This window comes from Adiantum capillus-veneris, chromosome 18 (genome assembly GCF_014529385.1).
Source record: "Adiantum capillus-veneris isolate H3 chromosome 18, ASM1452938v2, whole genome shotgun sequence".
NCBI lineage: Eukaryota > Viridiplantae > Streptophyta > Polypodiopsida > Polypodiales > Pteridaceae > Adiantum > Adiantum capillus-veneris.
The window spans coordinates 128,836,061-128,862,829 of record NC_140948.1 but is presented as its reverse complement, the minus strand read 5'-3'; the positions used below and the strand labels follow the sequence as shown (position 1 = coordinate 128,862,829).

Here is a 26,769-nt window from a genome sequence, read left to right as displayed (position 1 = left end):
CAAAGCATACACTAAGTACATACATAAATTTTGCTAACATGGCTGACAATAATCAAGAGAGTAGAATGAACATTGATAGCATTGATTTTGCACATGAAGGTGCTAATGATGATGCTCCCATGTTTGTGAATTATCTCGTTACTAGGTTGCAGCAAGCTATGGGCAACCCTGCTTTGCAAGCCGAAGTTACTCAACAACTTCGTGCCTTTGGAATTTCCCTTCCTCTCCAAGAGGAGAGAGAGCTTAGGAGGCCTCTTGAAGAGACCCCCAAAAGAAGACTCTCTCCCATTCGAGAGGAGGAATCCAAAGAGCAAGAAAGCAATGAAAGTTTAAGTTCCTCTGAAGATGTGGCTCCACGAAGACGGCGGTCTAGACGATCGCCCACTCCTCCCAAGAGGAAAAGATCAACACATACTCCTCCTCATCACTCTAAAAGGCAAGAGAGGAAACAAAGGAAGAAAAGGGCTAGGAAGAGGTCACCCTCTTCTCCTTCTTCTTCACCTTCCTCCTCTTTCGACGAAAGTTATGGCTATTCTCCTAGAGAATACAAGAGGGGAGGACATCGCAAATCATTTCCTGCATGGCGAAGGTCACAAAAGCTAAAGAAGTTCAAGGAGGGAAGAAAGAGTATCTCTTTTCTCACCTATGATGGCACCTTTGGTGCTACCGACAAAGTGTTGGCCTTCATCCAACAATTTGATGCGGCCTTTGGAGATGAGGGCTTCACAGAGTCCTCCAAGCTACTCCATGTAGCTATGCACTTCCAAAAATCAGCTCGTCAATGGTGGGCTAGCCTTCATGGCAATGAAGAAGCCCCAAAGACATGGAAAACTCTACGAGTTTCCATCATGAAGCAATTCCTTGCAAGCGATGCAAAGGACAAAGTGCTTACCGAATGGCGCAGCTTGAAGCTCCTCTCCCATGAGTCTATCCACAAATATGTAGACAAGTTTTGGGATTTACATCTCAAGGCTATTGTCTTTCAAAAGATAGACTTTGTCGAGCAAAGGCAGCAATTCTGTGCCGGATTACCTGAAGAGATGGCCGAATACATCAACTCTCAATGGCCTGGTACTATTAGCGAAGTAATCCATCACACCATGGTTGCTTCACGCATCAATTTCCATCAAGGGGCTAGACGTAATGTCAAGCCCATGGAAAACAAAGACAAAAATGATGCAAAGGGGAAAACCAATGTTCAAAATACTTCCCAAGCCAATTCCAAAAACAACAACAATCGGTCCAAGGAGAAGGGAGTTTACAAAGGTAAAAAAAAACTCTCTCGTGAAGAGCTTGAAGCTTTTCGCAAGGACCATAAGTGTTTCAAGTGTGGGGAGCAAGGACATGGCTATCGTTCTTGCCCCAAGAAGAATACTCGCAATGAGACTCCTAGTGCTTCCACCATCGAAGCTCCAAAAGAGGATGCTCATTGCAAAGGATCATCACTTTCCTATGCTTGGGGAAAGGTAAGAGAGCATGATGACTTCATCTTGTTTGACCCTGGCTCTACTCTCAAATTCATATCAACGGAGTTGGCCACCAAGTTGGGCATTCAAGCTTTTGAGATGGGAGATATAGTAGTAGCTGATGCAGCTTTCAAGGGACAACAAGCCTCCGTTGCTCCCTTGATTGGGAAGTTGAGGCTTCATGTCCAAAGCTATGTCGACAAAGAAGACTTCTTCATCTCTCCTCTCCAACATGAGAATGTTACCTAGGGGCACCATGGTTTGATCACATGGCTGCCAACATGAAGTTCCCTGAAAGGAGAATCTACTTCACCTACAGGGGAAAGAACATATATATAGATGCTAGTGAGCGTGGTCGCACTATTCCACTTGTAAATCCTCTTGATTTTGATAAGTCAATGAAGAGATCAGTTTCTGCTTACATGATTTTTGTCAAAGAGTCTCTAAAAGATACTAATGTTTCATCAAATGTAAATGGTAGGAATCAAGAAGAGTTAGACTTGTCTAATTTTCTAGAAGGATTCCAAGATGTGTTCATCGATGATATCCCTATGGACTTACCTCCAAAACGAGGGGATGATGACCATCGCATTGAGCTCCTTCCTGGAAGCTCACCACCTAACAAGCCTCCTTATCGAGTCTCACAAGCTCAACAAGACGAGATCATGAGGCAAGTACAAGAGCTGGTAGACAAAGGGATGGTGAGGCCTAGTCCCTCTCCCTTTTGTTCTCCAGTCCTTTTAGTGCAAAAGAAAGATGGTACATACCGTATGTGTGTGGACTATCGAGCACTAAACCATATCACTATCAAAAACAGATTTCCCGTACCTCGGGTAGAAGATCTGTTTGATAAGCTACAAGGCTCTACCTACTTCAGTAGGATTGACCTTAAGAGTGGCTATCATCAAATAAGGATAGTGGATGAAGATATCTTAAAGACCGCGTTTCACACAATGTTTGGTCTTTATGAATATCTAGTCATGCCTTTTAGCTTGACTAATGCACCAGCTACGTTCAATCGTTTGATGGAGAAAATTTTTAGACCATACCACAAATTCACTGGAGTGTTCTTTGATGATATCATCATCTACTCCAAGTCTTTGGAGGAACATAAGCAACATCTCCAAGTGAATTTTCAAGCATTGACGGAGAAAAAGCTTTTTCTCAACCAAAAGAAAAACTAATTCTTCCTTCAAGAGATTCAATACCTAGGTCATATTATCTCTAAAGATGGTATCCGAATGGATCCATCAAAGTTAGAGGTAATAAAAGCATGGCCTAACCCAAGAAATCTACATGAGCTAAGAAGCTTTGTTGGTATGTGCGCATACTATAGACGCTTCATAGCAAAATTCTCTCAAGTAGCAGGACCACTACACGACTTAACTAAGAAGAACATTAAGTTTGTATGGACTGCTAAGGAGCAAAATGCTTTTGAAAAGCTCAAAGAGATGCTTACTTCCCAACCAGTCCTCGTGCTTACAGATCTCTCAAAGCCATTTGAGGTCCAATGTGATGCTTGTGGTGATTGCCTTGGAGCCGTTTTGCTTCAAGAAGGGCATGCCATAGCATATGAGATTCGAAGGCTCAATATTGATGAACGAGTCTTGGGCATTTATGAGAAAGAGCTTTTAGCTGTTCTACATGCCCTAGACACATGGAAGTACTACCTATTGGGGACTCCATTTATCCTATGAACCGACCACCAAAGTCTCAAGTATTTCATGATGCAAACCAAGCTTTCTGACGAACAAATGAGGTGGGCAAATTTTCTTTCGCAATTTAATTTCCATATTGCTCACATAGCTAGTAAGCACAATCAAGTGGCCGATGCACTTTCACGACGACCCAAAGTTAATGCGGTGTCTATAGGTGCTCACAATGATGTATCCTCTATGATAGATGAGTATGCTACTGACCCTGACTTTAGAGACATAATGTCAGCCCTTGCTTTGGGGAAGAAAGAGGAGCCATTCACCTTGCAGGATGATTATCTTCTCCACGGCAATAGGCTATGTGTTACCCATTCCCTTCGTGAGAAAGTTATGTATGAATCCCATGCTCCTCCATATGCACGGCATAGAGGTATTCAACCTACTCTTCGAGGAGTAGAGACGTACTTCTATTGGCCTACCATGAAAGTGGACATACAAGAGTATGTTTCAAAATGTGTAGTATGCCAAAAGACCAAGTATGATAGAGGGAAGCAACCTGGATTACTCCAGCCATTGCCTATTCCAAATTCACCATGGGAGAGTCTATCCATGGATTTCATCTTTGGATTACCCAAGTCTATCCATGGGAATACAAGAATATGGACAATAGTTGACAGGTTTAGTAAGCAAGCACATTTTATTCCTATCAAAAAGACTATTAAGGCACATCAAATGGAAACTCTCTTCATATCTCAGATTTTCAAGCACCATGGATTACCCACATCCATCGTGTCAGATAGAGATCTAGAATGACCAGTAATTTATGGAAAGGTCTATTTGAAAATCTAGGAACAAGATTGAATTTCTCTTCGGCCTATCACCCACAAACGGATGGCCAAAGTGAGATAGCCAATCTTACGATACTTGATCTACTCAAGACTTATGTTACCAAAGTAGATCAACGCTCACAATGGGAAAAGTACTTACCTCTTGTAGAGTATGCCTACAATAATACTGTACATACTTCTACGGGAAAAGCACCTTTTGAGATCATTGAGGGAAGACCTAAAAGTCCCTTTCTACTCAAAGTACATGGGAAGATCTTCGCCGCCGATGAGTCTAGCCGTGACCTACAAGAATCTTTTCAAAAGATTAGGGAGGCTATATCCATCTCTCAACAAAGGCAAAAAGCTGCTGCTAATAAGCACAGAAGATCCTTAATGTTCAAAGAAAATGATTCGGTCTTACTCAAGTTTCCTAAGGCTCGATTAAGGCAAACGACGGGCAAAAATCCTACGGGCCATCAAAAGTATTATGCTAAACTAGTAAAAAGATACTATGGTCCTTTCCAAATCTTGAAGCCCATCAATGAGACGGCTTATCAACTCAAGTTGCCCAACCATTGGCTCATACACAATGCCTTTCATGTAAGCCTACTTAAGCCCTACAAAGGAGAGTCACCAACTGAACCAATTATTGAAAACCCTCCCGAAGTTGAAGACCAAGAAGAGGTGCTACAACCCGAAGCTGTCCTTCGGCATGAAGACAAGGTACTACGACATGGTAAGATTATCGACGGTATCTTATTAAGTTCAAAAATTATCCTTTTGAAGATGCTAGATGGATGCAAGCAATACAGCTTAAGGATAGTATGAACCTTGTCAATGCTTACAATGCTACATTAGAGTAAGCAAATGTACAAATTTCTTTTAGATGACTCATGTTTTTGTCTTATAAGACTAGTCCTCTTTTTAATTGTGCACAAATTTAACTAGTATGCATGCTTAGAATCATGTTTGTGATGACGATGTCTCTCAAACACCAAGTAGAATTTGTCACTCTACTTTGGGGAATGAAATGGACTAAAGAGCAGATATGCTTGCGGCAGCTATGTCTCCCAAGCACCAAATGGATTAGTCATCCATCTTGGAAAGATGTCGTAGGGGAAAAAGGGATCCTCTACCCGCTAAGTAAAATTGACTAATGACTAAGGCTTTATCTCTTCTACCTCATAGTCGAGGACGACTATGATTTCAAGAGAGAGGTAATGTCATAAAATCTAATATCTAACCAACCCAAATGATTTTCTCATATTAAATTGATCACTTAATGTGGGAGAATAAACGGGAACAAGTGTTAAGATATAGACATGTGCTTATAGATCTATCTCAACACGGGGCCAATGGTAAAGGGGCCCAAATGAGAGATGGTCTATCAAAGAGCAAGGCTAACAAATGGATCATAAGACCTTAGGGTTAGCTTCATTGAAGACCTCCAATAATGTGTGTAAAAGACCTTTGACCTTAGGTAAGCTAGGGCTGAGCTTGAGGCGCGGGAACCCGACCCAGCTCGAGGTGCTTGTCCTGCTTGTCATGCTTGACGACTAAGGTGCTTGAGGTGTTTGATGATTGAGGTGCTTGAGATGCTTGAGGAGCTTAATTATTGAGATGCTTGAGGTGCTTGACATGCTTGAGATGTTAAGGTTGCACTTGAGGTGAGAACCCAGCCCAAGCTTAAAGTGCTTATGAGCCAAGCTTGTGGTGGGAATTGGGCCTATGCATGAGGGGCTTGAGGTGTCAAAAAGTCAAAGATTCAATCCCTACAAGGAGGGGGTGATCCCTACATGAGGGGGGATGAGAGAGAACACCCACACACTCACACAAGGCATGCATGGTACAAATAAAGCAAAAGGGACACTTGTCAAGTTCCTCCTCATGTTGCCCTCATGGTGTGCCTGAAGCCTATTGGTTGGCCACCCAAGGGGTCCAATAATAATTTAGGAGATTTAATTTAATGATTTAGAATTTATCTAGCCCTCTCTCTCAAAGGGGAAAGGGGGACATTTGTCTCAAGGCTACCCTTGCTGCTTGTAATGCCTCCTGCTTGTGATTGGCTAGGCCTGGAGGGGTCCAATGAGCTTCAAGCATGAGCTACAAGGGGGGGTCAACCCGAGCAAGCTAGGGGGTTGCTTAGGGGGTATACTCACCCACACACACTCACAAACACTCGCATTGTGTGCTATGCAAAGTGCAAGAGCTCCCTCTCCTTCTCCAAGCAAGTAGAGGTTGAGCCTACACCAACACTCTTGGATATGGAGTGCAAATCCAACCAAGAGCCATGCTTCAATGCTTAAGCTTGCCATCTCCTTCTTCTTCATTACTATGCTATTATGTATGCTAGCAACAAGAGTTATGATAAGTGAGGAACTAATTCTTTCTCCTACGAAATGTTTCTTCTTCCTCTTCCCTACCCTCATTCCTTGCTAGCTCTCTCCACCTTCGAAGGTGTTTGAGGTCTTGGGACTGAGGCTTGGGATAGTTAAAGCTTTCTTCAAGTTTATGTTATGTTTGTGATGCATGAAGTTTTCCATCTTCATTGCATCACCTAGGTCACAAGGAACACAAAGATTGTATTGTAACAAGTCTCTCTTAATGGGAGAAATCATAATACAAATGCCTATTGGAGGGGGGACTGGCTCCACATAAATCCGGTCCTCAATTGTTGTCATGTTCTCTAAATTCTCTCTCTTGCAAAAGTATTGTTCATGCCAAGTTAACTAATTGCTATGATTATGTTGCTATCTTCAATTATGTTCACCGGCTATGCTCACAAAGTCATTTCTCAAAAGTACTCTCATTAATTTCCGCTACTCTCATATTAAATAGGCCAATTCCATTAGAGATATGCACCACAAATGTGAAGGGGCAAGTAGCATGTAGGCTACAACATATAGCTTGTAGCTTTAAAGTGTAGCATGTGTGCATGGAATGAGAAGCATGTGTTAGGGATTTCTATGTAGGAGGTTGCATCCATGCACAAAGGGGTGCATGCAAGTCTACTTGGCTTTAGGGATTGTTCATGCATTGAGTGTAAGCTAAAAGGCTTACCTCAACAAATGCCCCCTTAAGCTAAAGCTTACACAAAATGCATGGGTTCTTATCAAGGAGTCTAACATGGGGTACTTAGGGTAACTACATATGGCTCATAAGATGAATCTAATGAAGCTTACACAAAATGCATGGGTTCTTATCAAGGAGTCTAACATGGGGTACTTAGGGTAACTAAATATGGCTCATAAGATGAATCTAATGCAAGAGGGTAGGTCTTACCTCCAAACTTTAGGTTTGGGGAAGTTTTCTAAACCCATTACAATACATCCTCATAGTAAAAAATGTTGATATCCCCTTCTTGTTCTTCTTCTTCCACAGCGTGTACTTTGCCTTTGGAATCTCTAGGATTTTTTAAATTCTTTGCATTCCCTTCTTGTTTGCATGAGGGCACACCCTCATGCAAAAGCAATCTTGTATTTGTGGTTTCTTTTTCCACAATATGAGAAAAAGAAACCATATACAACAAATGTATTATTTTAACCATTTACAACAAATGCATTATTTTGAGACCTTGTGTAAGTGTCAATTCTTTTTTCTTCCTCTAGAACTAAATTGAGTACACCTTCAAGTGTGGGAATTGGATCTCGCTCCTTAAGCGTAGTACAATGTTATTAAAGCTACTTGGTAGGGCTTTGAGAAGGATGGTAATTTTATCCTCATCTGGAACTTGTACCTCTGCATAGACAAGTTGGGTTGAGATACTCTTAAGTTTGTTGAGAAGGCTAGCAACATCATCTTGTTCGTGCAAAGTGAGACCATAAAGCTGAATCTTGAGGCTCATCTTGGAATGCTTACCTCAAGCACCAAAAAGACTCTCTAGATTTTCCAAGCATGAAGTGTGAATGTAGCATCATCTATGTCATGAATGAAGTCATCTTTGAGTGCAGTGATGATGATTCCAAGTGCTTGCTCATATTTGGCTTGTTGTTGAGCATTCAAGGTTCATGTCAAGTCTTCCCCCAAGAACGGGATGGAGGTTTTACAATGCTCCAAAAATTATTTTTCATAAGCACTTCCTTTATCTTTGTCTGCTAGGTGTGAAACCTGATGCCATTGAACTTGTCAATGTTTTTGGTGGACATTTTGTGTGTGAGGGCAATCTTACCAAGCAAGGTCTTACGAAGAAGCAATTTGGCAGTGTTGGAACCCTTTTAAAAATGAGAGAGTGCAATAGGTAGAACCTAATAGCGCAAATTGTGTAAACAAAATAGATTCTCTAACAAATCAAGGAGTCGCATTAGCCGCAAATGGGTGAGCTGAGTAGCGTACAGTGAGGTTGGGCCTTGATGCAATGATGAGCAACAGGTGGTGTGTGTAGTAATCATAGCGGCACCCTTGCAATGGTTTGATGAGGATATCGTGAGGATGTATAGTCAGGCTCACCAAGCAATCAAACTATATGTGATGGCCTTGGCCACTTGGGAAGCACTTTTTGGGGATTGTAGGGCAGCAATTGAGGTGTCGACACCAGTAGCGGGGACAACCATCAAAGAAGACCTTTGAAGAAAATTAACGACTTTCCTAAAGCATTCAAAAGTTCTTTTTTGTCTTGTAGGCCACACACACTAACACTCTCCTTCAAGAAAATTGCATACACTAACCTACACACATATGCCTCCAGGGAAGAGCAATAAGAAAAAGATTAATAAAATAGAAGCTCATGAGAGTTGGATTATAATTCCATTCTCGATGCTTGGGGTAAGCGGAGCATAGATTAATGCATTCAAAAGCTTGTGAAAATGCTATGCACGCACATACATTCCGAATTCTTAATTAACACTCAAGAAAAATTAATCAAATTTCCTTCGGCTCAAGAAAGAGAGGGGGGGGGGAAGATGACATAAAGCAATGCATGACACAATCAAGGAAATTTTGATAAGTTTTAAAAAAACCACACAACCTCTAGACTCGATCTTAATTATCTCTAATCACTTGGTTAGGGAAGTGACCATGTTAACACCTCTACAAGCTGTTAAACCACTTGTTGGGCTAGGATGGAAAGAGGAATGAGGCATTCACACTTAAGAGCACACCATTACACATGAGAGATAATCAAACACACAAATTAGAAAAGTTTTAACTTGAATGAATACAAGAGGTTCTCTTGAAAATATCTCAAAAGGCATCTAGGGCTAGTACAATCAGGTTACACATATGCATTAAGAAAAGTTTGGAGTCAACTTTGGGCTTTGTAAGAAATGCCATGTCAGCATAGAGATAGATAATGGAAAACTCATTTTCTCCTCTTCCATGTGCTTTTTTCAAAAATCCAAACATATCCTTTATTATAGGGTGCATTTATAAGAAACCCAAAAAGTAATTGGATAAGGATAGTGCTTTAGATCTATCACCGCCACAAATTCAATGTTAAATATATCACTGTTTTGCATTTTTGAAAATTGTGCTTGGTTCTCTACGTGTTTTTGGATGTCTTTTCATAGCAAATCCAATGTCATTTTTCTCCCATTCCCTCTTGTGTGCTATTGTGTGGGAATCTTGAACGTTCTTTCCTCCATTTCCCTCACCTTGCCCTACTAATAGTTTCAAGTAGTCATGCTTTAGGTGACACTTATAGCTTCTCCACAGAGAGCTCCTACAAAGAATCAACTAGATGTGCATCACATGCACATAGAGCACTCGTGAGAGTAGGAGTCCCTCTTCAAGAAGAACAAACATAACACCATTTCTCAAGCTTTGAAAGAGAACTTTAGGTCACAAATCATGCAAAATGTTGATCTTTGGATGGATGATAGAACGTATCCCAATTATCCCATCACAAACTCCAGTCCACCTTTCAAGCATACAACCTAATTGGTGAACTACATGGGAGATGGCCACAAAGGCATGTATGGCTACACCACATAGTTGACTACAAAAAAGGATGTTTTGCAATGAAAGATAGACATTTCATGTAACAAAAATGTGTGCTTATACTAGATAGTCGAGCAATGTGCTCACAAAATCAAAGGTAGCAAAGAGATCATCAAGGAGCGTGTTGTGTATGCAATATCTTGGAGAAAAGAAAAACATTAAGTCCTTTACAAAGAGAAAGAATTCTATGGGTCATTGAAGACTTGAAGGGAGTTTACACAACAACGTAGAGGAAAACAAACAGCAGAAAGACAAGTAGAGGACATCAAAGACTTAGGTTGTCTCCAGATGAATTAAGAAAAGAGTGCATTCCATTAAGTAAATCCATATATCTTTCATCATTTTTTAAGTTCGTAGAATCTAACATATCTCTTACTTTTGACATGCGTGCCCAGATCCTTGCTTCACCTCAACAAGGAAGTGGAGTGCATCACAACCACTTCATCTACTCCTTATAGTTTCATACTAAGTTGATAATTAGTTTTTTTCCCAATTTTTACGATGACAATAGCCAAAGTAGCTTGAGCTAATATGGCATTCTTCATGTCATTGTCATTCTGATTATGATAGGATTTGATGTCCATTTTCCCTCCCTAAAGCTTTTTTTCCGATTTGAAAGTTTTCCTTCCATAAGAAAGGGGAATATAATAGTTTACTTGCCAATGGAAGGAGAGTACACTAAGATGCCCATCTATTTAGCAAGCAAGCATATACTATCATATAGAAAATGGAAAAGTATCATTTAAACCAAAAGTCCCTTCTAGTCTTCATGTATGTCTAAAACTCTAGCCGATAATGTTTTGACCTATCCAAAGGCTTGTAAATATGAAATCTACTAATATTGTCACAAAATACACTTTCTTCCTTTGATCGCTCGTTGTTTCTCTTGCTCACCTGTGCACCCCCTTTTCCCATTGCATTGCACCTCCCCCTTTTCCATCCCCTCCCCCTTTTGATGCATGCCCTCCTTCCAAGTGCGCTACCCCTACACCCAGCCCAATGTCCTCCAGCATGCCTCTACATGCTATCAAACCACCCCGCTACTTGTGGGTTGTTCTTAGCATGCTAGCATCCATTTTAGCACCATCGACGTCCTTCACAACAGTAGACATGAATGAAGGCTCATGCTCTTCCAAAAGAGTGCGTATGAAGTGATATGTCACCTCAATGTGCTTTGTCCTTGAATGAAAGGCTGAGTTCTTCACAAGATTGATAGTGCTTTGGCTATCACTGTACAAAACACAATTGTCTTGTTTGAATCCAAGCTCTCCTAAGAATCTGTAAAGCCACAAAATCTCTTTGCTTGCCTCCGTCATTGCTACATACTCTGCTTCCGTGGTAGAAAGTGAAACCGCTTTCTGTAGCTTTGAAGCCCAGCTTATTGTTGTGCCTCCAACCGTGAGGACATAGCCAGTAGTGCTCCTTCAAGTATCTTTGTCACCTGCCATATCTCCATCAGCATATTCTTCTAGAAAAATATCAGTTCCTCCAAAATACAAAGCATTTGTTGTTGTTCCTTTTAGATACCTAAGTATCCACTTCACAACTTGTCAGTGCTCTTTACCTGGGTTGTCCATGAACCTACTTACAACTCCTATTGCCTGTGCAATGTCTGGCCTTGTCCAGACCATAGCATACATAAGAGAACCTACTGCTGCAGCATATGGAACTTTAGACATATATGCTATCTCCTCTTGTGTCTTTGGACACGTATCCTTGGTTAGTTTAAAGTGACCAGTCAAAGGTGTAGAAACCATTTTTTGCATTTTGCATTGCAAACCTTTCTAGTACCTTATGGATGTAATCCTCTTAAATTAGCTTTATTGTCTTCTTCGTCCTGTCCCTTGATATCTTTATACCAAGTATCCTCTTTACAGCACCTAAATCTTTCATTGAAAAAGATTTAGATAGCTCCTCTTTTAGGTCTTTGATGTCCTGCATGTTAGCACTTGCAATCCGCATGTCATCAGCATACAACATTAGGATGATGAACTTCCCATCTCCCAAATTCTTCGTGTAGATTCGAGTTGCATCTTGTGAATCCATGATCCAACATCCATCCATCGAACTTCAATTACCATTGTCTTGATTCTTGCTTTAGACCACATGGTGCTCTCCTTCCATAGACAGAGCTATGTGGTGGACTCTCTGTATCAATACTAGAGCTTCAAGTTCAGAGTTCTGACCTTGACGTTTTGGTTGAGGCAACTACTTTAACACACAAGTGAACCACTCAAGTGATAGCAACCACAATTCTAACATCTGAAGATGGCAAGTGATACCTACGAGGTTATCGCACCTTGCAATGGCATTTCATAATTCCAATTGAGTGGGACACAGACGTGCAAAGTTACCTAACGCTTACCCATAGAAAGCAAAACAGTTATGTTGAAAGTTAAAAGAAACCCATTGGTAACAACCACTTCCAAGATTCATTTGCTTGTGGAGGTGGTAAATATTCCCATGCATGGTACCCCTCATTCAGCCATCTCTTATTCCTTGTACCATCCTGACACAATTGCATCAACACACAATGTTTCGAGCTAAGCTTTGCTTTGCATTGATCCTTGAATAGTAACTCGAGGTAAAGTTACACATGGAGGACAAAACCACCCACTTTATTTGTGTGTGTGTGTGTGTGTGTGTGTGTGTGTGTGTGTGTGTGTGTGTGTGTGTGCGCGCGCGCGCACATTGCTATAAGAATGAGGTCTCATTCTAGTGTAGAAGTACAACTAAGTTTTATGAGATGACAAGAGCTTGGTATGTCAAAGGTAGACATTTGCTTTAAGCCAAAAAAATTCCAAGAAAGGATAGAGTTCTCACCTGCATCCATCCAAACAAAACAACAAGCATGTTAGCTTTGAATGCGTTTTACAAGTGTCAACGAACTATATCAATTGTTATCCATGTGCAGCTTACAACTTTTTTAACTTAAAACAAATGTTCAAAGTGTTTTTGTAAGATGCAAGGTGTGTATTATCCTTTTTAATTATGGCAGTAGTTATATGTAACATTTTTATATAGCCCTATTTTGTAATGGACCTTAAATAGATATTATTATATATATCATTTTGATTGAAAGACCATCACCCCTTCCGATTCAAGTGTCCTAATACTCCCCTTTTTTTTAACCCTAAAGATTTCTTTGTACCTATGTCTCATCCTGATAACACCATAAAACTCTTTGAAAGGTTGTCCTTCTCTTTCTTGTTGTAGCAAATTAAACACCACATCTAGTTTTAACCAAGTGTACATGGTTTCAAAAAAACCATTAGAAAGACCGTAGTAACCTATACTTCATCATTAGATACAACTCTAAGAAGAACCATACATGCTTTTTGTTTAGGTTCGGGTATCACGCACAACTAAGCCTATCAAGCCAACATAAATCCCTAAAAAACAGAGACTACATCAATAGACGTATACCTACCAGCCTAAAAAATCCATAAGCAATTGTTTTATGATCGAAATCATAATGAGCAATACAGTATCCTAAAGGCGGCAACATCATTACGTTTAGCAACACATCCCGGTACTCGATGCAACAACCACCACCCATAGCAAGAAATGACACACATAGTGTGCAAAAACCAACAATCAAAAATCTGTGATGACAGACACCTTTTTGGTATGGGAGTATCAAAGATACTTATTCACTTAGTTTAATCTTGCCAACAACAAGGGTCTTACCACCCAATCTTCACTTACCAACTCAAGCCACATGGTTTTTTGCCCAAGTTAAATCATATCGAGCTAAAGTTCGTCAAAAAATCGGTTTATTTACAAAGCTTGGTACAACGGCATCGTCTTAAGAAAGGCAGAGAAAACGAAAAAGGTGAATGGGGTGGTCTACTACTCATGGCCAATAAACCCCAAGCCAAACAATCCCAACCAATAATTTTTAAAAAAATTCTACAAACCAAGGTATACCATATAAAACCAAACAATGTTGTGAAAAAAACCCAACTCAATTTAATTATGTCACCACCCAAGTGAAAGTAGGTCTTAAGCTTGAAAATAAAAAATGAGAAGTTCCTGATAAGTTACCGACCTGAGAAGTACCCCCAATTTCCACCAACTCCATAGCTATACAACAATTAGTCGAGCAGAGGAAGCCCTCAAAAAACAACTCTCACATGCACACACAATACACAAAAAATAAGGCTAAGTGAGGAGTATAGAGCCTCCCTCACCTTGTTTAAATAGTGAAGCCCCTTCAATGGATGTACTCTGTAGCGTTCAACGAGGAGAATCCCTTCCACTTTCGTCCATCAACACGCCAGAATCCCAAGGCATAATGATACAAGCGACAGTCGCCAATGGGAGAGAGGCATCGTCCTTTACTCAGTCGATGCACATGTATAGCACACAGAGAGAGAGAGAGAGTTCTTTGAGAGAGAGGAGCGAAAGTAAGAGGTGCAGAGTGTACACACGCCAGTATGATGTGTTTCATAAATGAGCCATGCCCCCCTATTTGGGAAGACATTTTTACACGTAGGATTTACTAGGGGAGGCCAAGCGCCTACTGAAGGGCCCCGTCATAGCGGGACTTAGAGTTAAGAAACTCATCTAGTGAAGGGGTTTATCTGACCAAAATTAAGCTGATGCCCTTTAAGGGGAAAAATTTAAGTTTTAAGTCAAAAAGGGTCCCAGATTGCTTATGTGTATAGAGTACTTGCCCAACCCATGGGAGTTTTTTTGTAAAAAAATCCTGATTCTGTCAGATAGTGAGACTTAGTTTGTAAGGTCGTCTTGTTATGGTGTAGAGCCACAACTGTATCAGTAGTTGAGAGTGTGTGTGTGTGTGTGTGTGTGTGTGTGTGTGTGTGTGTGTGTGTGTGTGTGTGTGTGTGTGTGTGTGTGTGTGTGTGTGTGGAAGAGAGAGAGAGAGAGAGAGAGAGAGAGAGAGAGAGAGAGAGAGCTTGTGTTGGTCTCCACTTGTCAATGTTGCCTGTAAAGTCCACAAGAGACCCAAGAAAGAATCACACCTAATCCATTGAAAAGAATGATATCCAACCAAACCTTAATATGCACCCGAACAGGTTATAATCTCAGAGCTTGTCAAGATAAATTAGCAATGGGCATGAATAAATATCGAGGTTCACCATCCCTGCACTACCATCAGGAAGCCCTCCTGCTGGTATTCTGCACGGTCTTAGGTTGTCATGAATGATGAGCCACATATTGCAGATCAAGAGCCTTTCAACCGAGAAGGCTCGAGTGATCCTTGAAAATGTTGGAACGATCTCAAGCTCCCTGCTAGCTGTAGAGAAAATAGGCAGAATAGAACTGTCGAGTTTGAGTCACTGTTGGTCCTTTACTCCTTTGCCCCTTTTTTGTTTCATGAACTGATATCAACCTCCTCAATGAAAGACAGCTTCGTCCATCCGGCTCTTTCAACGTCATTCTCGCACCACCCTAGGCTCCTCTTCCAAGCAAAGCTTGTGACCGATCATGTCGAATCTGTAAGAGTATAATATTGTCAAAGACCACTACACAACTTCCAACTTTGACAAAGTTTGGTTACGTGTTTAAAACTGTGTGCACATTCTTTTTTTCAAGCATTTACAGCCTGATCTTCTACCACATTACAGGTAAGAATTACTTTTTCCCCTGGGAAAAAATGATTATGTTTTTGTACTATAATGTCATCTGACACATCTAAGCAAATAACATAGCCAGCGAACAATATATACAGAAAAAAGAACAGGAAACTTTTTTTTTCCTTTTTTGGGAGGTACAAATTTTAATAGATGCTCTGCTGGGTATCGAACCTGGGTCTTTACACACAGATGCATCCACCTCAACCACTGGTTACGAACCCCGTTGAAACAGGAAAAAAGATGCATGCAGACACACAATATCTATAAACCCACATATGATCAGAAAGACCTGAATGTGTTGAATAAGCAGGAAATGGAAGAGCAGACATTTTATGTTCAACAGACATACAACAAAAAGAGCTTGAACAAAAGATTGAAATAAGCACAAACCTTGTTTAGAATGGCATCACTTTCAGCTTCCAATCGCCTAACATCATCTTCAGAGAGATCAAACCATTCATCTATCCAAGAAATGCATCGCCTGTGACTCTCTAAGAAAAGAGCTCTTTCTGCCTGAGTGAGAACAGATCCACATTTTACTACTCAATTCACTCACATTTAAGCAAAAGATGCTTAAATAGTATCTTTTCCAGATCGATCCACTCAGATTTAAGCAAAAGATACTTAAATAGTGACTGAACTATGCATGTAAGTCACCCACTACTCTTTAGTATGCATGTAAGTCACGACTACTCTTAGGCTACAAAAACTAAGGTCTACAAGTTTGTTGAAAGAAAACTGCCACAAAGAAAGAAAATGGCTACAGAAAATGTGGCTCACCCCCAAAATTGCTTGCTCCATTCGGTAACCGAATCCCCAATATGGTGCATCCACCGTTACTAGCTTGTAAGCAGTCATCACTGGGCTACAAGTTCCCTGCAAAAAGTATCTCCATTACTAATGTGGCATGAGAAGAAGCTTGAGATTCCTTGAACATTTTGTCAACAAAGCACTTGTATACTTCCTTACACAATCATAAAAACTATCAAGTTCAACAAGTATATTATTCGGTGAACGAGAAACCACTCTATCACGTTGCACATTCTCTTGACCTAACCTTCATATTGTATACAACGAAAGGTGCTGTTAAGCTTGCCATGGAGGCTAGAGTAGGTCTTACCAAAGATCTACCAGAGAAGTTGAAGGAATTTCCTCCTGCTCTTAAGGAAGCTGCAAGAAGATTCTCCTTCAACCAAAAATGATTGACACAACAAAAGCCACGCTTGGGCGGTTCCCTTGGAAACCCAAGCGAGCACCTCCAATACTTGTACAAGAGGAAACCTCAGAAGACTCTAAACTGGGTGGGGCCAAAAATGGAAGTCAAAGTCATAACCACGGAAATACCCAGGCCTCTGACGAAGCACAACAATCAAGCCTCAAGGGCTACCTCAAGTCAAAAGACGACTCCTAAGAAATAAGATTCGTGCTTTTTAAGGAAAGGCAGTTACAACAACCTCAGACAATAACTAGACGCCAACACTAGCTTGAATGCAGGGGACCTGCTTCTTGCTACCCTTGCAAAAATTGGAACAGACAATGGTGTCCCCTTGTGGCAGACGAGGTTCACTGTAAACAGGAACAATGCACTGACAGTATCTCCAGTATGACGACTACTCAATACTAAATATTGTCCTTGCTAACCCATTGGCTTGCAGCTTACCCAACTTGAAACTTGCAGCATGCACGCCAAAATCTTCCACGTAGAAAATACTCATCTTTTTTCATTGAACGTGAGAAGAAACAGCTTCATTTCCCTTTGGTGATGAGGATGCCAAAGTGTTACACTCAAGGTTTCATGATTCGTTTTCACAGAGCTTCTTCCCCAATGACATCAACTAAAAAATCTTTCATTGCATGTAGTGGCACCGCATAATTTAAACCCCCTCTTTATGATGAACCAATGGTGCAGGCTCCTCGCGTAAAGCTCCCCATGAGCTTGACCAAAACAAGCGGAAGTCTCTTTTGCACTTGGACTGGATAGCATCAGCCCAGCTTTCGTCAACTCAACTGACCCAATATGCACATATTCCTATTGCAGCTTAACTGCCCAAAAAAGAACGTGCATACAGATGTGTACCCACATCATGCTCTGAACCATGAAACCTGATCAAGTATATGGCCTCGATACAAATCCAAAATCCCTTGACCTCCATCACTGTGTGCATGCTTGCACTTTTAGTGAACGAATGCTAGTGCGCAAGCACACATCCCACACCCATGCATGGCTGTCACACATAGTCACCTCCAATAAATGAAATCCAGTGTTAGAAAGTACTAATCAGACTCTTAAAAGTTGCATGTATTTCTAAAAAATATATACCTAGATGAATCCAGGATAAGCCCACATTCACCCTTAAAGGAAAGTGCAAGGTATAGATTCATGGTAGTCTCCCACAAGACAATATATAAAAACTATGCCTGATCAAGAGAACTTTGCTGAGTTCTTTTCAGCATGTACTTGAAAAGTTAGACAGCAACTAACATGAAGCACTCCAGCACAACCATTGGAGAATGATTAGAAAGAGAGATAACGGAGTTTTTATCAAACAACATTACCATACAACAATTATCATAAATGCAAGGAGCCTGAAGAGAACTTTGATATAAGTCCTGGAAAAACTGACAACTGGCACTCAAGTTACTGCTAGTCTCCTTTCTCTATTTGCTCACGATGTCATGCCTCGAATTCTGTAGTCTAGGAGATATAACATCTCACCACAAGTCAAACATGCACCTCTGTACAGTACTGTAAAAAGGGCACAAATTTTGATTTTAGAACAATCAGAATACAAGTGCAGTCGCCTTCCCTATAAATCAAACTAAGGATGCCAGAAGCTTGAGAAAGGAACTAAGGATGACTTGGAAAAGTTTTTGATACTATGCCTGTATGGAGACCAGTAGAAAGCTCAAAAGACTACTAGAAGCAAGAGAGCCTAACAATCAATCGTTTGTGCCTCTTTGTCTACCTATACTATGTGCCAATGTATGTATACCTTCGCTCGCCTCTTAAAAATTGGTATTACCAGTTGGCCCTGCTAAGCAAAATGTAGATGGGCAGCTTTCATCATGATTCATGCTGTAAATACATTCCCAAGTGACAAGCTGGTTAAACGTTCATGTGTGTCAACTATGTAGTGAAGTTTTGGTTTTTAATTTTACAAAAAAAGAGATTAAATCTTGTGGCAATAACTTTCCAGCTTCAATCCTTCAGGTACTGTTGGGCCAATCTAGGAGGAGACAGAAGTTCTCAACAGTTTCATTTCAAAATTATACCTTCATAAGTTCAGAATAGTTTGAACTCATGAATTATGAGAGGGAATAAAGCAATCATAAAATTATAAAAGCAAGGGACACAAGAAAAGGAAAAAAAAAAAAGGCCAAAACGAAACAAAACTAAATAAAACAAAACATTATTAACTTAAAAACATAATGGACAAATGACCATACTTCAGCAGCTTGTTTAGATGTACCTGCCATCCTGGTAGCAAGGGTCCACGCTCTGCCTTTTTAGGCTTAAATGTGGATAAATTTATGGATGAATCTTCAGCCAGCATGTAACTCCAATAGTCTCTCTCTGTAGATGCTATGTCTAGCACTTCTACTTTGCGAAGAGCTAATGACTGAGCATCAAGGTTATGTACCTGATTTAAGGTCAACACTAGCATCCCTTAAAACCAACAAAAACAACAGATGAGATGAACAAGTTCAAAGGCTCAACCTTACATTTGAGGATTTTCCGTTGTCAGCAGTATGTATGGTCTCTATTGTAATCTTAAACCTGGTAAAATACGTGCACTGAAATTACAAAATCAGTCCTCAGCATGTCAACCATGCATGTACTTATGTCTCTCTACAAAACAATTACGAGTGGAAGCACCTTGAGCACTGAAGACCGAGAAGGAAAATTGTGATCCCCGTGTCAGCAAACACAACAGCATTAGCTCTCTCTCTCTCTCTCTCTCTCTCTCTCTCTCTCTCTCTCTCTCTCTCTCTCTCTCTCTCTCTCTCTCTCTCTGTGTGTGTGTGTGTGTGTGTGTGTGTGTGTGTGTGTGTGTGTGTGTGTGTGTGTGTGTGTGTCTCTGTCCCCTACTTTATTTGGTATGTACATAGATGAGGTATCAGATTACATTGATAGAGAAGGTGACAGAGGTGCTCAGCTTGCAGGGTCATGGATCCCTTTGTTGTTGTATGCAGATGATATTGTATTGATAGCAGAATCACCACATGGAATGCAGAGGCAGCTAGATGCATTACATAAATTCGCGGAGGACAGTGGACTGTCGGTAAACTTGGGTAAAACCAAAGTTATGGTGTTTAACACCACACCACAGTGGGTTAGGAGATCGGCACCTACATTTGCATATGGCCAGGATACAGTAGAGTACACAGATGCATACACATACCTGGGTGTGATATTTGCAGGACCGAAGTTTACTCTTAAGAAAGCAGCGGATGCTAGATTGTCCAAAGCCTCTATGGCCTTGGGAGGGTTGGAGAGGATGTGTTCACAAGTGCAGTTTCAGGAACCACGAACAAAACTTTGGCTCTTTGATACTCTGGTGGCTTCGGCTATGCTTTATGGGGTCTAGATTTGGGGACCATCTGTGGATCAGGATAATTGGAAGTCAATGGAGAGACCTTTGGTATCTATGATTTCCCGAATGATTAGAGCCAAGGCCTCCGTATCACACGCGATTACTCGAGTGGAACTAGCTGCCCCTCCGATAGAAATTGAAGCTCTTACCAGATAGCGTCCTTTATACATGGTTTGTGGGATACAAATAATTGCCGATATACTAGACTGGCCCTCAAATCTTCTCGACAATTAGCAATGAAAGGGGATACATCATGCTGGTATGCGCAACTGTCCTCGTGGTTTCAGAGACACGGGTTCAGTATGGAAAGATTGCCCCCCTTCCAATACTCTCTTGCGGCTCCATCACTAGCAATTACACGAACGGAGATTAATAAAATCATCCGTCAGGATCTTATACAGTTGGATACTAAGAGGACATGGGTAGACCCTACACAAGAATTGGGCACGAAGATGGCCGACTACAAAGAAAACTTCCTACAGCTATCTAAAGATGGATTTGTGATTCGCCCGAGCTACATGGATACCCACCTGTCTCATGGTTTGAGATGTGTTGTTGGTCAGATTCGTACATCCTCGCATCAGCTGGAAATTGAATTTGGCAGATTTAGGGGAATCCCACCTGAGAGCAGAATTTGCAAGTTATGCAGAATGGAGCCGGAGACAGAATTACACTACATATGCCATTGCACCGTATACTATGAGATACGTGGGTGTTTCCATTGCCTATTTAAAGAAGGCTTTGGACCTCTAGATAGAGTCATGCAATACCAAGATCAAAGATGCTTAGGCTTGTACCTACTCGAACTACATCGACACATAATCTAATGAGAAGACAAAGAGCACTACAGCCTCAGAGGCAGATCACAGATTTCTTCGGATCGAGAGAAGCAGGAGTGGAAGGAGAAGTAAGAGGCCAGCAGCAAGCACAAAGGAGTACCCACATTCATACCAAAGGTTCATACCAAAGGTTCATACCAAAGGCACCCTCATTGACAAGGCGATTGAGCTTAGGAAATCGAGACGACCACGACCGAGATGCAGAAGCACACTTCACCAGAAGAGACTACAACAAAGGATTAGAAGCATTATAGCCAGACACCCAGAATGCTCCTAAGAAGTTTATTTAATAATTTGAATTTAGTTTTTCACATTTATTTTCACACTTTCACACTTTTCACACTTAGTACTTTAGTACTAAGGTACCTAGACATTGTAACAGATTCACCACTTTTGTATCAGTTTCGTCTCATAGGTCATTCTGGCCTTTTGAAGACGTTAATATAACATTTCATTTCATTTCATTTCTCTCTCTCTCCGTGTGCGCGCGAGAAACTCTAGCTCGCCACCAAAGCCTTCCCCTGAGCAAGAGGCTGCCCTGTGGGGAGGCGTTAGCCTCAGCGCAGCCTCTCCTGCAGCAGTAAAACCCTCTCTGTCGTAGCCTGCGCAAGAAAGCCCCATCTCTCTACAGCTCAACTGTCGTAGCCTGCGCGACCCCGATCTGCGCAGCGAAACCGACCTGGCATCCTCCCTTGTTCACCGCTGGCAGCGGCAGCAATGAAGGGGGGACCCCTTCACATGGTGAGCCTCGGCCGCACCCTAAGCCTAAAATTAAGGGGACGTTCTCACCTTCGTGGTAAGATGTCCTCTACACCGATATCCCGCACCTGCAAGACCTTTCTTGCGGTGGTAGCAGCACCGAAGAAGGACCATATGCTCGCCAAGATGCGAGGATCACAGCCCTAGACATCGAGGAGAATGCACAACTCAAGAATCATTTGTGCAAGCTTGAGGAAACGAAGGAAGTAGAGAGCAAGCTCTACTTGTGGAAACACACGAGGTTGAGAACTCTTTCGCCGAAACTGTCCACGAAGTAACACGTAAAAAAATCGTCAACAAAGTTCAACCAGCCTTACGAGAAAATCGGCTACAAGAATCTGTTGGTCTCAAGGTACGGATTGGAGGACTCCACTCACCATGGTGCTCAGACGAAGACACTCTTGAAGACGCAGCATGTTACAAGACATAGAAACATATAGTCGCCAATGAACACTCCTCCTGCAAATAACCATCCTGATCTGGGCCATGAGCTGCCCTCATCACTCCTCCCGCAAATAACCTAGAGGGGTCTGGGCCATGAGATATAGAGGCCTTTTACAACCAAACGCTCCCCAGACTACAGAGTGCGTCGCTTGGAGGTGTTGAGAGTAACCACTGTTTAGACTTCTCAATACTCCCCCCGTAAATAACCATCCAGGTCCAAGCCATGAGTCAACACTTTTCAAACATTCAATACTCCCTCCATAAATAACCATCTAGGTGCGGGCGTTGAGTAACAACAAAAAAAATATTCGATACTCTCCTCGTAAATAACCATCAAGGTCCGGGCTATGAGTAAAAACAGCACTCAATCGTTCCATACTCCCCCCGCAAACAACCACGAGGATCCAGGCCATGAGTATGTGCAAGCATCCAAGCATCAATTCTTCTGTTCAATACTCCTCCCGGGAGTAAATCACAAATCATTATAAACAGTATTAAAACCACAACCAAGCAATCCTTAAATCATGGCCAAGACAAGTTCAAAATAGATAACGTCTGTTTCAAACGAGTTCCAAACACTATTCTCGAACGAGTTGTTAAACAGATTCTCAAATAAAATTCATAAAGTGTCTAAATCAAAATTTAAAAAGCATCCTCGGTGTCAGTCAAGCTCGAAAAGACGACTAGCTTTCCACCCTGAGACCTACACCAAGATTAGGGTTAGGTTTTTTCCATAAGGTTGTAGCTAACCGCAGCATGATCCATAAGCTCTTGAATGGTCGAAACTCGCTTGGACAGACAGTGTTCCCCTAGCAATGATGGTAGTCCAATGATATAGCAATGTTGGAGTCTCGAGAAAAGACACCTGATGAGAGATGTCCAGAAATTTCAAGTTGTACTATGTTAGGGTTTCCCCATTTCAAGATACCCCGCTCTACCAGAAGCATTGCATGCCACTGTCTTTGAGAAAAGCAGTGGTTCGAAAGATCTTTGATTCTTCTCAGTAGTTCCCTATGGCATAGAGGTTGACAAACTCCTGCAAAAATTGTAAAGCTTTCCTTGGACCTTTCTCTCTCTACCAATATGCTTTCAAAAAAGTACCACTGGAACAAGACGGCACCACGTGCCAGCGAAAAAAGAACAGACTGAACAGACTTTTAGTACTTTAAAACAACTGAATTGAAAGAGATGCACAGCACAAGAGACACGGAGTGGCGGAGTTCCATCCCTAGAGAGCACTGGCCCTAAACCATGGCAACCCTTTCGGTATTTCTGTCACGTGCGCACTTCACTTGCGCCAATTGGACATGCTTCTGTCATAGTCTAGCGTCAATCTTAGCGTAGGACTTAGCCTGGCACCGTTGTGAGCCTCTAGCAGGACGTGCATGTCCAAACCAGTCATAGTTACATACCCTCTCTTGCACAGTACAGTCATTTCAGCATGAGCATTTTCCAAAGCATAGAACCCTTTTTGTCAAAGTACACACTTTTCACTTATTTATTAATAAGTGAAAAGTAGGTAGGGCAAATTGCTAGAGCTATAAAAGAAACCCATTGGGCACTCAGTAGAGGCAGAGGAGGAAGCAGAAGGTATAACCAACCTGTACAACATAGAGAGCGGTACTATTTCAATTACCTGTTAACTTTACACTAAGCACTGTGAAGAAAAGAGAACACAGTTGCGTCCAACGACTAGAATGTCACTGCGCATACGAGACCGACACCCTGTAGGCCCCAAAATTGGCGCCCCTTTCGGTAATTCTGCAAGCTCATTTCCTTCTACTAAGAAAGACCATCAAAGCTGATCACAAGTATCTACCTCTTGCAAAATTTTCCTATAATAACACTGTACATTCCTCTACAGAAAAAGCTCCTTTCGAGATTATTTACGGCAAACCACACCTTCCTCCAAACCTTCTTACCAAGGATAAGATATTCGCAACCGATGAATTTGTTCAAGACCTAGATACCACTTACACGTGAATAAAACACGCTATCCTTAGATCTCAAGAAAAGCATAAAAAAGCAGCACATAGACATCGTCATGATCTCAAGCTAGCTGAAGGACAATTTGTTCATCTCAAGTTTGACAAAGCCAGACTTAAGAAACAGACCAATCAGAAAGGAAAAGTTGTAAAACTTTCCAAAAGATGTTATGGCCCGTTTAAGATTACTTAACAGATGAACAAAGTCGTGCATTTAGATTGAATCTTCCATAGATTTAGAAAATCCATAATGCTTTTTACACGAGCCTTCTACAATCTTTCCGAGGCGAACCTCCTGCAAAACCAGTTACTGAAGATCCCTTGAGGTAGATGAAAGTCAAGAAATACTTCTTCCAAAACAGATTATCCATCATCAGGAGCGCCAGCTAGGAGGACTCATCGTAAGTACTTAGTAAAGTTCAAGAATTACTCCCCTCTAGATGCTCCCATGGATGGCAGAATCTGCACTAACCAGACATCGTACATACGTAGCATGAAGCCCTACAATTGGGGACAACTATTTAGAAGCCAGAGAGATGCAACACTTTTAGCTACGGCTACAAATGAATGAAAATTATTTTTGTGTGCACAGAAAAGATTTATAAATTTATTGGTACCAATTAATAATTTAAATGGAAGGATAAATTTTCCGGTGCAATGTGCCATTTGGAAATTTATCTGTGTCCAAATAGTATGATAAGTAGAACAGCAGCCAAACACATTACAGAATAGATCAGAACAAGCACATGAATAAGATGGTGTCTCCAATCCACTCATCACAAAAGTCACGATTTGATATTTTCACAGTGGCCGCCCAAGAAAGTGGTCGGTCGGACACAGCGAACATAAGTCTTGGCGGGACCAGACAAACTAAGTTAAGAGAGGCATTAAATTGGCCCATATAATAATGCTTCAAATTGGTCAGAAACCGGAGTTTAACGCTCATTTTGTACTGTAAGATTAAAAACCTTTAAAAATGAGTGGTCAGGTCAATCTGAACGCGGCTAAACTTAATAAACATTCAAAAAATCAGTAACTAGCGTGAAAATTAGAAAGAGGGCAGCGTGGGCAGCTTGCGAGTCTTCTCTCTCTCCACATGCAGTGCCATCTAGTGCAAAGATCACCACCTGCCAGCAATAAAAAGCAGTAGCGCTACCACTTTGCAGCTCTCTGCAACAAATTACACACACACACACACAAAGCTCTCTCTCTCAGCTCCCAGTTCAGCCCCCTCTCTCTCTCTCTCAGCTCCCAGTTCAGCCCTCTCTCTCTCTCTCTCTCTCTCTCTCTCTCTCTCTCTCTCTCTCTCTCTCTCTCTCTCAGCCGTGTAGAACCTATGCAGCTTGCAACAAAGGTGATAAGACAGCCATAGAAGCCTCTGTGTGTCCCCTGGGGGAATAGCCGCACTCAGAAAAGCGTAGTATTGGCTGTCCGCTCAGTTTTTCAACACTGTCGAATTCGAGTCACAAATTTCAGCCAAGGCGCTCCCCTTCGGCTACTCCTTACGTGAGCAGACAGCAATAGAGATTGTTCTCACCACAAAAACTCCAATACAAAGAAAAAATACCCGTTCTCTGCTACAGGTATGACAAAATTCAGCCAATAGGCTCATGAATACATGCATTCTTATGCATCACAATAGCCTCCGGGAAAGAGAATAGTGTGAGCTTTTCCAATTTATGTGCTTGTAACAGTTCACAAAATTAATAGAAAATCTCCTCAAGGGAAAGGGGGCGGGGGAGGAGGGACTTCTAGTTCCTAGTGCTATGTTCTTGTTTTGCATTGCTTTCTCAGTATTACTCTATGCAAAATCCTATGGAATAGCTAAATTAGCTTTAAAGTATTTAAGTGCACACTTCCGTTTCTGTGACAAACATCAAGTCATGAATGTGTGATCCTCGTCTATGCATAGAGGAGATCTTGATCTCAAATGCAAAGAAACTGGTGCATGGTCAAACAACACTATAGCAGGCAAGAGCCAATGTAAAATCTGTCTATCTCTTTTGCAAATAACCTGACTGTCTCCAGAATGTCAAAGTCGACGATGCGGAAGCGTAGAGACGTGGGGGAGAGAGAGAGAGAGAGAGAGAGAGAGAGAGAGAGTCGCGTGAACCAATCAACCTTGGCAATGAATGTTAGGTGCAGCGGAATGAATGTTTGCGCTTTGCTCAAGATGAGTGCTCCGAACTGTGCTCAAGGTTCCTTTTAGTTCTTATGGAAGGGAGAGCCTTCCGTTCTTAATGAGAGAATGCTATGATCACAAACAAAGTGAATGGACATTGTGCGTGCAAGTGTGTGTATGAGACTGAGAGATAGAGAGAGAAGAGAGACACTACACCAGAGACGACGTAAAACCCTCCTCCGAAGGCCCCACTCTCGTCAACGAGAGTGGTCTACTTATGATTGCACAATCTGGTACAAACGGTATGCATGAGACTGATGCAAGTCTAGGCTATGTCGACAATGACGACGGCGATGACGAAGTCGACCTAATGGCTGAAATCTGCAATCTTTCTACTGCTGTCCAAAAACGCTATGGGCTGAAATCTGCTAATCTTCTATCTGCTGAATTATGACTCTATGTTGATGACGATGTCGATGGGGACGATGCGACGACGACGCGCTGAAAACGCAGATGCTGAAATCTGCGTTTTCAGGGCTG

The 26,769-nt window shown here is 41.6% G+C and overlaps 1 protein-coding gene across 5 annotated transcripts in view; it reads right to left on the bottom strand.

Annotated features, from left to right (window-relative positions):
• Nucleotides 1-14,668: 14,668 nt before the first annotated feature.
• LOC147436392 (uncharacterized) overlaps nucleotides 14,669-26,769 on the bottom strand; it is a 35,416-nt gene continuing 23,315 nt past the window's right edge. For all 5 annotated transcript variants that reach the window (XM_086489304.1, XM_086489305.1, XM_086489307.1 and 2 more), the window contains 6 exons: nucleotides 19,363-19,370; nucleotides 19,209-19,280; nucleotides 18,956-19,126; nucleotides 16,266-16,361; nucleotides 15,876-15,998; nucleotides 14,669-15,345 (listed from right to left, as the gene is read on the bottom strand). In XM_086489304.1, the coding sequence (XP_086345430.1) occupies nucleotides 15,301-15,345; nucleotides 15,876-15,998; nucleotides 16,266-16,361; nucleotides 18,956-19,126; nucleotides 19,209-19,280; nucleotides 19,363-19,370 (515 nt within the window). In that variant the 3' untranslated portion in view covers nucleotides 14,669-15,300. The remainder of the gene's footprint in view (nucleotides 15,346-15,875; nucleotides 15,999-16,265; nucleotides 16,362-18,955; nucleotides 19,127-19,208; nucleotides 19,281-19,362; nucleotides 19,371-26,769) is intronic.